The 10855-nt window shown below is 47.4% G+C and overlaps 1 protein-coding gene across 1 annotated transcript; it reads right to left on the bottom strand.

The window, feature by feature from the left end:
- Positions 1–4832: 4832 nt before the first annotated feature.
- On the bottom strand, positions 4833–9047 carry LOC119584711. Its single transcript, XM_037933379.1, has 2 exons — positions 8736–9047; positions 4833–6356 (listed from the first exon to the last, which is right to left on the bottom strand). The coding sequence occupies exon 2, from the start codon at positions 6336–6338 to the stop codon at positions 4833–4835; it is 1506 nt and encodes a 501-aa protein (XP_037789307.1). The 5' UTR covers positions 6339–6356; positions 8736–9047.
- Between the last annotated feature and the right edge of the window lie 1808 nt (positions 9048–10855).

Consider the following 10855-nt stretch of genomic DNA (forward strand, 5'->3'; position numbering starts at 1 on the left):
CCGGCGTAACAAATGGTGTCAGGAGTGGGATTGTGTGCAGCTCAAGGGGCCAGTGGAGGCTCGTATTGGCGTGGGCAGCACGGTGCAGCGGCTGCCGGTGTATGTGGCCGATCTGGACGAGCACTTCTTGCTGGGCCTTGACTACCTGACGCAGAGTAAGGCGTGTGTCGACCTTGGACGGAAGCTGGTGAGGGTGCACGGTGAAGATGTGCCCTTGCTTCCAGAGGTTGGCTGTGCAGAGGTAGTTACGGCTGAGCGACTGCACCTTACCCCCAGGACAGAGTCTAGAATCCGGTGTCGACTGTCAAGAGTGATGCGTGGAGTAGAGGGCCTCATGGAGCCCATTCAAAACCTGCAGCTGGCTGATGGCGTAGCGGTTGGGCGGAACCTTGTTGGACCAGGGGAGGGGTTAGTTACTGTGTTGGTAGCTAACTTCTCCGATAAGGCCCAGAAGGTGCCAGCTGGTGCAAAGCAAAGTTCCTCGAGGACTTGGCGCACCGGCTGTGGCGTTACCATGGGCCAGGAAGCTACTCCTGGGGCCATGGTGAAAAAGATGACGTTAGCCCCAGTAGCGGCAATGAGGACGTGGCAGACGCTGACCGAGATGAGGACGAGCATTTGGACGGTGAGGGCGATGCAGCAGACGTCAATGGTGACCATGAGCCCGGTCTTGGGGCAGAACATACCCTCTGGGAGCACTGCCAATCTACCGCCGCCCACCTCCTCCAGAGCGACCCCAGCGAGAGCGAAGAAATCCGCGCTGGATGAAGAATTTGTTGTTCCTGAGAACTAATTTTATTAAATTTTCTGTAGTTGTTCAGGTTTAGTTATGTTAGAGCAGACGGGTCGTCTGCTTGATAGGGGGGATAGTGCTACGCCAGTGGGTCTTTGTGTAGCGAATGGCTACAACTGTTCTAGTTCAACGTTGGTAGCTCGTGGCACGTGCGACTAGGCATCACGGATCAGCCACAACACGGCAAGCAGTATGATAGGCAATTACTTATAAGAACAGACACTTGTGTGTGATATGTACCATTCTTGTACCTTAGGCATTCTTACCACCTTCAATTCTTAATTAACTTTTGAAATCTCATACATCATCCTTTGCCCATATTATACTGCAGAGTAAGGGAATGCGCGTAGGGGAATGAATACTCATGAGCCTATTTAAAATTGTAATACTGAAAACAAAATGCGGAACACGAAAACAAGAAACTTAACATTAAAATATAAAAAAAAAACAACAATAAAAGTAATATCAGCAGCGCTCACTACGCGGCGGCACATCACAGACACTGGGGCATACAGATTATTGTCCGGGAAACATCACAGGTAGCACAATTAGGGGCGGAGAAGTACACTATATATGTAACCTGTGGCAATGGTGCGGTGTGGTGAGGACGGTGGAGACAGCTTCACCAAAAAAATGTGCCAGGCGATAAAGGCTGTGCGGAACCGTCTGGAGAAGCTCCGGTCGTCGCCGCCTGCTGTCTGGCCTCCTCCGTCTGCCTTCCTCCCTCCTGCGACCTCGAACGCCAACCCCAGCTGGTGCGAACCACCGCGACGACAGGTGGATTGGCAAACAAGCTAGGCCAGCTAGTAGCTGACTCGTCGCTGATCCACGCTCGGGGTGGATTGCAGGCAGGTTGCAGTAATGAGCGTTTCTCCGTACCGAAGCCACAGTGTATAAGATCTCCATGGGGTCCACGGCAGCAATACGCATCGTTCTAACGTAGATCAGATGAAGATCCGTGCGGGTGCGAGGGATGGGAATAAGGGCGAGAATGGCGTGCCACTACAACCACCTCCCCCCAGCTGCGACTCCGTCCCGGTGAGCAGCCATGACCTACGAGGTCATCATCGTCCCGTGACTCGCACTCTAGCCTGGCGGGTACCCGAAAGGTTGCGCTGGCGGCCCCGATGGACATCGTTGAGTACGTAGGCGGCTTCACGTTGACGTAATGGGTTCGATGACACGAAAGCATCTTAATCCGTCGCCCCTGGGTTGTACGAGACGACGTCCTGACTTGAATGAGGAGAGCGAACTGGATAGCTTCGCCTGGGGACACATGCGGAGTACCGGTGGACGTCCTGGAGGCTGCATTGCTCTGGTGGAACGCCAGTGGGCATCATGGAAACTGCTCTGCTCTGGATAGTGACCATACACCTGCCAACCAAGCATACAGGTAAACATAGTGTACTGACCCTGCGCTACACATCAACGGTGTGATGTTTCTATCTGTATTGTGATCCCCTTACAAACAACCGCTTCTTTAGATGCTGCACCAATTACAAACATTCTTAAAAATATGCATAAAGACGGACCGTTTATAAACAAATGCTAGCTAGCTAAATAATTAATAAAAAGAAAATTACATAGGTCTGACAAGACCAAGTAAAAGTACATTCAGTGGGTCGTCTACATCTGACTCCACATCTGGTATGGGCTCCTCAACACCATCAGGAGTTACCAACCGACACTCACTATCAGTTCGGAAGGGTATAATCTGGTTCCTATGAACCCTATGTTCTGTTTGATTAACAATGTCTCTGAGGATGTACGACACTGGACCTACTTTTTTAATAATGCGTAGAGGGCCAATCCATCTGGAAGCCAAACCACCTGCCTTACCTGGTGCCTGCCGTTTCTTAATTACTAAAGAACCAATGGTAAGCTCTGGCGTGGCTTTCGTCTTGCGGTCAACCGCTTCCATGTTATCTTCTCTCACCCTTTGAGTACCAGTGACCGCAGCATCCCTGGCAGCAATGAGGTCTAACTGACGACCTCCAATGTGACCTGCACGCGTCTGGTGATTCGTCATGCCAATAGGAAAGGTGCATTCACGCCTGTGAGAAGGTAGAGAGGTTGGTTACAAACACTTCGATGAAAAGCGGAATTAATTGCCAATCTCACATATTCGACTCTGCTGCTCCAACTTTGCGGATCATTCTCGCACAAACTCGACAGACAGTCCTTAATAACACGGTTGCAGCGTTCGACTAAGCCATTACTAGAGGGGTTGTATGGCGTTGTGTACCTAGTTTTGATGCCCATAAGGTTACAGACCTCACGGAAATACTCACCCGTGAATTCTCCTCCATTGTCACTGATAAGAGTCTGAGGAGGACCAAACAAAGTGACATAGTGGGCGATTAGAGCGTCAGCAACGGTGTGGGCTTCCTTATCAGCCAAAGGAACCAATTGTACGAACCTGGTCAGCTCGTCTATGATACTCAAGATATACTTATCCCCATTACGTGCAGGAGGAAGCTCTATTAAGTCGACTGATACGCGCTCGAAGGGCTGGGTTGCAAGGGGAGTGGCTGCAAGCGGTGCTCTGCCTCTCGCGACACCCTTTCTTCGCTGGCAAGTTGCACAAGACTGGACATACTTCCTACAAAACTGCAAAGCATTGGGGAACCAGTAATAATCTTGCAGCCTTTTATAAGTGCGGTACACACCAGGGTGAGCTGCCGTGCTGCTACTGTGTACAATCTTCATGGCTGCGTTTCTAACTTTAGGTGGCAATACTAGCTGGCTCACAAGACCTGAAGGGATGTCTCTTACATGATACAGCACCCCATCCTTTAGTTCAAAATCGTCCAGTGAAGCTGGAATCCTTGCTCTGGGTAAACCTTTCCCTTCAAGGAACTCTATCAAACTCCGGCAAATTGGGTCCTCCAGTTGCAAGACCCTGAAGGGTAGCGGGTCGACATTTGTGAGGTCAATTGCTGCAACGGCACGTGACAACAAGTCAGGGACGGCATGTATAGCTCCCTGCTTATAAACAATCTTGCAATCGTAAGATGCAATCTCATGACTCCACCTAGACATGCGAGCGGACTTGGTTGGCCGTTTGAAAATAAACGTTAGGGGACGATGGTCCGTATATACCTCGAAGGGCCGCCCATACACATATGCATTAAAAGCACGTATGGCCTCTACCACTGCTAGTGCTTCGGCGTCAGTCGCCGAATACCTTATCTCAGGTCCACGCAACTTACGGCTGAAGTACGCCACCGCATGAGGAATACCGTCCACCTTCTGTATGAGGCAGGCACCTACAGCAACGCCCAAGGCATCGGAATGGATTTCGAAAGGGAGATCGAAATCCGGCCTTCGTAATACAGGTGCACTGACAAGAGCCTCCTTCAATTTTTCAAATGCCTGTTGATGAATATTAGTCCACTCGAACTTACTGTCCTTGCGCGTGAGAGATGTTAAGGGGGCAGCGATAGTCGCATACCCTTCAATGTTGCGTCTAAAGAAGCCGCTTGCTCCGAGGAAGCTGCGAACCTCTTTTACGCTGCGTGGAGTCTGCATCTCATTTATTGCCTTCACCTTCGCTGGGTCTGGGGCCACCCCTTTCGGCTGAAACAACAAACCCAAGTAGCTTTATGCTATCCATAGCAAAACTACATTTGTCGACATTCAATTTAAAACCAGCTCCTTTTAATAAAGCCAGGGTCTCTGCCAGATCGCTCATGTGCGTGTTAAAATCGAGGGAATGGATGACCACATCATCAAGATAGGCCAGGGTATGCTTACCTAAGGTAGGTGACAGTATGAAGTTAATCATACGCTGGTACGTAGCACCTGCCGTCTTCAACCCATAAGGCATTCTCCTGAACTGCCACAGTGCAGCACCATCTGAAAATGCAGTCTTGGGGTGATCCGACGGCGTCAGCTCGATGGACCAATAAGCTGACCTGGCATCAAGAACTGTAAATATCTTACTCTTGCCTAACGTATCTATTAACTCCTCCATGCGAGGAAGGGGGTAAGAATCACTCGTGGTGACAGCATTAATCCTGCGAAAATCTACGCAGAATCAATGGCTGCCATCACGCTTCTTCACCAGAACTATTGGAGATAACCATGGAGAGGTGGATGGTTCTATCACGCCACTATCCAGCATCTTCTCACACTCCTCTCTGATAATCTGCTTAGAAATTTGGGGTAGTCTCCACTGCCTCGTCATAATAGGTTGTGCATCACCTGTGGGTATTGAATGGTAGATGCCTGGGACTACTCCCACTTCTGACTTCTTACCATCGAAGAGTGACTGGTGTGACTGCAACAGTGCCAGCAAGGCATCACTCTGTAAGCTGGAAAGGTGATTCAGGGCGGGCAACTGCCCTGGGGGTTCGTTGTCATCTGTCAACTGCGTGCAGTCTTCCTGTAAATCTGCTGCCGCAACCTGAGGGAACTCGCTAATAGGGGTTACTACCGAGAGAAAGCTCCCATTGCGTAACTTCACTGGCTTATGACCCAGGTTCACAACCCATACATTGAGGATGTTACTGGTCTTTCTGCAAAGAGATCTTGGTATTAGTAAATCTCCGATATTTCCTTCTACCAAAACATCGCTATCGGGAATACGCACTGTTGCGGGTACGAATTTACCAGAGTGAGGCGGCATCATTACAGTTCTCCTTACTCGTGCACACGGTAAGGGAGGACTTCCGAAAAGGGAGCGTAAATTGAAAATTTTCTCACGTTTCACCTTTACTGCCAGCACACCGAGTGAGGGGGAATCTGTAAAAGTGACTGGTAATTCTATGTTCCCAATTCTCAGAAAAGAATAGCTGGGCCTGCTATTATGCTGAAAGGTGAATGAGAAGCGTCTAAGAAAGTCGATACCTATTAAGACATCACCCGGAAATTGACAATCTTTGACTACGATGAAGCGATGTACTGCTCTCTCCCCACGAGGAATGCCGACCATGATGTCCCTCTCTTCAATGGTATGGAGACCTTGACCTGATATACCAGCAAGAGCTCGAGCCGCACGCCCCCGAGATGCAAGGTGTAAGCCTAATATAGCCGAGTATTTTATCAGCGAGACTGAACTACCCGTGTCTATGAAGCACTTCAGCCTCTTGCCTGCCATACACAGTTCAGTCATGGGCCTCCCGGTTAACACCTTCCGGGCTGGCCTGGCTCTCACTCGTCGTTCCCTCTGTGGTTTTGGCGACCTGACAGTGTTAATGTTACTGACCTGGACTGGACCCGTCGAATTCTGAGCCAGAGGGGCGTGGGCCATCACCTGTCCGGCCTGCTGGAAAGGGGCAGTTAAGACGGAAGTGCCCTGCGCGTGCACATCGCCAGCACACCTGCCCCCTTGGTTTTTCCCGGCATTCGTATGTCGCGTGGCCAAAATCCCTGTGATAAGCGCAATACGGTTTAGTGACAGGTGGGTCCTGTCCTCTAAATCCTGCTGCGGCTGCTGCAGCCACAGGTAGCGGACGTCGTGGCTCCCGCAATGGTGCACGTGTAGCTCGGGCCAGATACAGCTTATTTGCCTTAGCAGCAATGTCACACAAGGGCAGGTCATCACATGCCACTAGAAAATCTGAAAGGTAAGGGGGTAAACCTGCTAGAAAAACTCGCCTTATGAGACATGTTGGTTCTCCCATTTCGAGAGGGTAATCCCGAGCTCCCAAGTACACTGCACCTTCGACCTCAAGTAGGAAATCCTGAGGGGTCTGATCATCTCTCATGGACTTCCTTTGCAAGGTGGTAAAGAAGTCGTTACTGCAGCTAGTACCACGGAACTTCTGCCGCAAGAGTGTCTTAAAGTGTGGCCACGCTAGAATAGAGTCAAACTGTGGAGAGTTAATAACTAACTCTGCATTATTTTTACAAAAACACCGAGCTAAACGTATTCGGTCTTCATCGGTCTGTCCGTGCAACTCGATGCGCCGTAACCAGCTCTCTAATACCTGGTTCCTATGCATGACATCGGGAGTGGGCGACGCCTCGAAGTAAGGGATCTGGCAGCCGTCTAGTCTGACCTGGGAAGGAGAATTTGCATGAGAAACGTTTACCGCAGCGGTCGATGCCACGTGCCCGGAGCGTACCTGGTTTATCTGGGGAAAACTACCACCGGTTGTTTGATTAACCCAATCACCCCGGATTTATGTTCTGTCCCTTGTAGGTTTTTGTGAATTTTGTTACATACAGATGGCTCCACATGTGCTCAGCTTCCAAGGAGTCTATCAGTAGGCCCTACTGACTGATCTTGATTTCCCCATTCCTTGAATTGGCGGGAAAATGCATTTTTCCTTTTAATACAATTGATATCAATACTGTTATTATTGTTATTGATGTTATGATTATTAAAGTATTATTAAAATCTTGTTAACATTTAAGACAATGAAATAATGCAAAAGATCCTTTCCAAAAGTCAAGGAAAAGGGTAAACAGGTGAGAAAGGTAGGACTAATAAGTGACCCCTTGATGACTAAGCACTTGTAGAGCCATCTATGTGTGAATACAATAAATAAACCTGTGTTACAGTGGGCATGGCATGTATTCTTGCCAAACGTGGCGATTGGGTTAATGGGGTTGATATAATTAGATGCTACACTGGCAGACAGGTGGGTCATGGCTTCCAGAAGTTGGTCGATCCTCTCGCTTTGCCCCCTCAAAACGCTTGTTAATTCATCTATACCACCTTTTGCTTCATCCATTCCCTCACGGGCGGTTGCCATTCCACCGTGAGCGTCACTCATGCACTGTTTAAGTTCGCCGATACTGGTCCTTGTATCGCGCAGGCTGTTCATTACTGAGTGAAACATTTGAAAGGATATATTAAATTCGTCCTTATCTATCTCAGCTGCAACATCTGCAACTTCCTGCGTGCTAATATTAGAAATAGGGTTAATTCGGGATATCGACAGAGTTCCCTTCAGGACCGTCACTATCATTCCCTACAGCCATGACCTGATTTTCATCCGACTCACCCTCATTCACTCCAGCTGGGGTTTGCAAAACCCCGCTGCACGTAGTGGTGGGCATCACTAAAACAAATTACAAAACAGAGAAATCCCGATTCGTGCATTCTCTAGGGCTATGTTACTATCACGGCGCGGAGGACCACTTGAGCAATACAAGACGAGATGAAAAGAATGAAAACTAAGACTACGTTAATCGTCAAACTCTACGACACCGTAATATGTAACAAATGGCAACGTTACCAGCAACAGGTTACACAAGTCATTGAATCACTGCTTCTTCCGCACTCATTTGCGACGGAATGCCGTCGCCAAGCACGTCAACCATGATTACCGAGAGGGCGCACTTACACTGACATGATTAAATAAATCCTACACCTAATCCTAAGGTCCGTTTACAAATTATTGAATCCATGCAGAAATAACTGCTTGCCTGCGTTGGTGCTGTGGTATGGGTTCTTACAGAAAATAACACGTCTGTAATAAATCCCACCGCTGCCACCAAATTTTACGGCTGTAGCGAATGGCTACAACTGTTCTAGTTCAACGTTGGTAGCTCGTGGCATGTGCGACTAGGCATCACGGATCAGCCACAACACGGCAAGCAGTATGATAGGCAATTACTTATAAGAACAGACACTTGTGTGTGATATGTACCATTCTTGTACCTTAGGCATTCTTACCACCTTCAATTCTTAATTAACTTTTGAAATCTCATACATCATCCTTTGCCCATATTATACTGCAGAGTAAGGGAATACGCGTAGGGGAATGAATACTCATGAGCCTATTTAAAATTGTAATACTGAAAACAAAATGCAGAACACGAAAACAAGAAACTTAACATTAAAATATAAAAAAAACAACAATAAAAGTAATATCAGCAGCGCTCACTATGCGGCGGCACATCACAGACACTGGGGCATACAGATTATTGTCCGGGAAACATCACAGGTAGCACAATCAGGGGCGGAGAAGTACACTATATACGTAACCTGTGGCAATGGTGCGGTGTGGTGAGGACGGTGGAGACAGCTTCACCAAAAAAATGTGCCAGGCGATAAAGGCTGTGCGGAACCGTCTGGAGAAGCTCCGGTCGTCGCCGCCTGCTGTCTGGCCTCCTCCGTCTGCCTTCCTCCCTCCTGCGACCTCGAACGCCAACCCCAGCTGGTGCGAACCACCGCGACGACAGGTGGATTGGCAAACAAGCTAGGCCAGCTAGTAGCTGACTCGTCGCTGATCCACGCTCGGGGTGGATTGCAGGCAGGTTGCAGTAATGAGCGTTTCTCTGTACCGAAGCCACAGTGTATAAGATCTCCATGGGGTCCACGGCAGCAATACGCATCGTTCTAACGTAGATCAGATGAAGATCCGTGCGGGTGCGAGTGTTGGCGCCAAACAAGGGAGGAAAATGAGGTGGGAATAAGGGCGAGAATGGCGCGCCACTACATTTGTTTCTGTGCGAAACATGTGTTAACATGAACAGGATTACATGGGCATGTGTTAACATGAAGGGATCTGGGCAAACATGACGCAGCTGGCTGTGAGCGGAAGAACAAGCCAAGGGAGACGGAGTTGGGTGCTGCTCCTGTGAAGACCTCGTGTGTGCCTTTGTGACCTGATATACTTTGTGTTGCCCTGTTATAAGCTGTATCGTGCAGTGTGACATGCTGGTTTCCCCCTGTATTGTGCCTATAGAAAAGTGTACGGGTAAATAACTTGTGTTAATAAAGGAAAGACTGTCATTTTGTGTTTTTTTCGTGCCCTGCCTCACCACTTGGCGTTTCCCCTCCTGGTGTTCTGGGACGCTGTGGTGCTCGGTGCCTCTTGGAGCTGTTCAGTGTTCACGACCCTGTGAATAGCACGCCGTCTGCCTAGCCTGCCTTGTGTTGGTGGCAGAGAGACGAGGCGGCCGGCGTAACAATATATATATATATATATTATATACATATTATATATATATATATATATATATATATATATATATTATAATATATATACATATATACACATAAATATATATGTATATGTATGTATGTATGTGTATATATGAATATGTATGTATGTATATATATGTATATATATATATATATATATATATATATATATATATATATATATATATATATATATATATATATATAATTCCGCATCGTGCCAGACTCTACCGCTCATCGGCCACCGTTACACACACACACACACACACACACACACACACACACACACACACACACACACACACACACACACACTCACAAAAAATAGACACAAAAACACACACACACACACACACATATATGTGTATACATATATAATATATATATATATATATATATATATATTAATATATATATATATATATATATACACACACACACACACACACATGTGTATATATATATATATATATATATATATATATATATATATATATATATATATATATATATATATATATATATATATATATATATATATCTTGTGTGTGTGTGTGTGTGTGTGTGTGTGTGTGTGTGTGTGTGTGTGTGTGTGTGTGTGTGTGTGTGTGTGTGTGTGTGTGTGTGTGTGTGTGTAATGATGGCCAATGAGCGGTAGAATGCAGACAAGTCGCGTCTGGCACGATGCGGAAATCTTGGGTAGCGGCTGAGGTGAAACAGACTTTTCGTTCTCATAGCAGTTTATTGTAGAGAGAGAATGGTAAAGAACTGGCGGACAGAGGTTCAGTCCGGTCATCGTGCTGTAAGCTGTTTGTCTGTCGTTCGCAGGCGACCCTCTTTTAAAACAGATTGAACTAGGAAATTCACAAGGGTTGCGTGTACTCGGAAGTATGGGGGAAAGGATGTGATCGTGTATACGGGCGGCGTCGCGAGGCGGAAGGCCTGCTGATGTCGCGTCCGCTGTCATGTCAAGCAAAGGTTTGCTATGTAGAGGCTAGTGTTAATGTATTAAATATATATTTATAAGTTAATAACGTTATGTGTATGGCAATGGTAGAGTAAGGGAAGGAGTCTTCTACAAGTGGTCCCAGGGGAATCCTTTAGGGTTGTGGGAAGATATGGGAAAACACTTAAGATTTCTTAGTGGGCCTCCCTGCGAGAGATTTGGTGTGTTGAAA

This window comes from Penaeus monodon, chromosome 18 (assembly GCF_015228065.2).
Source record: "Penaeus monodon isolate SGIC_2016 chromosome 18, NSTDA_Pmon_1, whole genome shotgun sequence".
NCBI lineage: Eukaryota > Metazoa > Arthropoda > Malacostraca > Decapoda > Penaeidae > Penaeus > Penaeus monodon.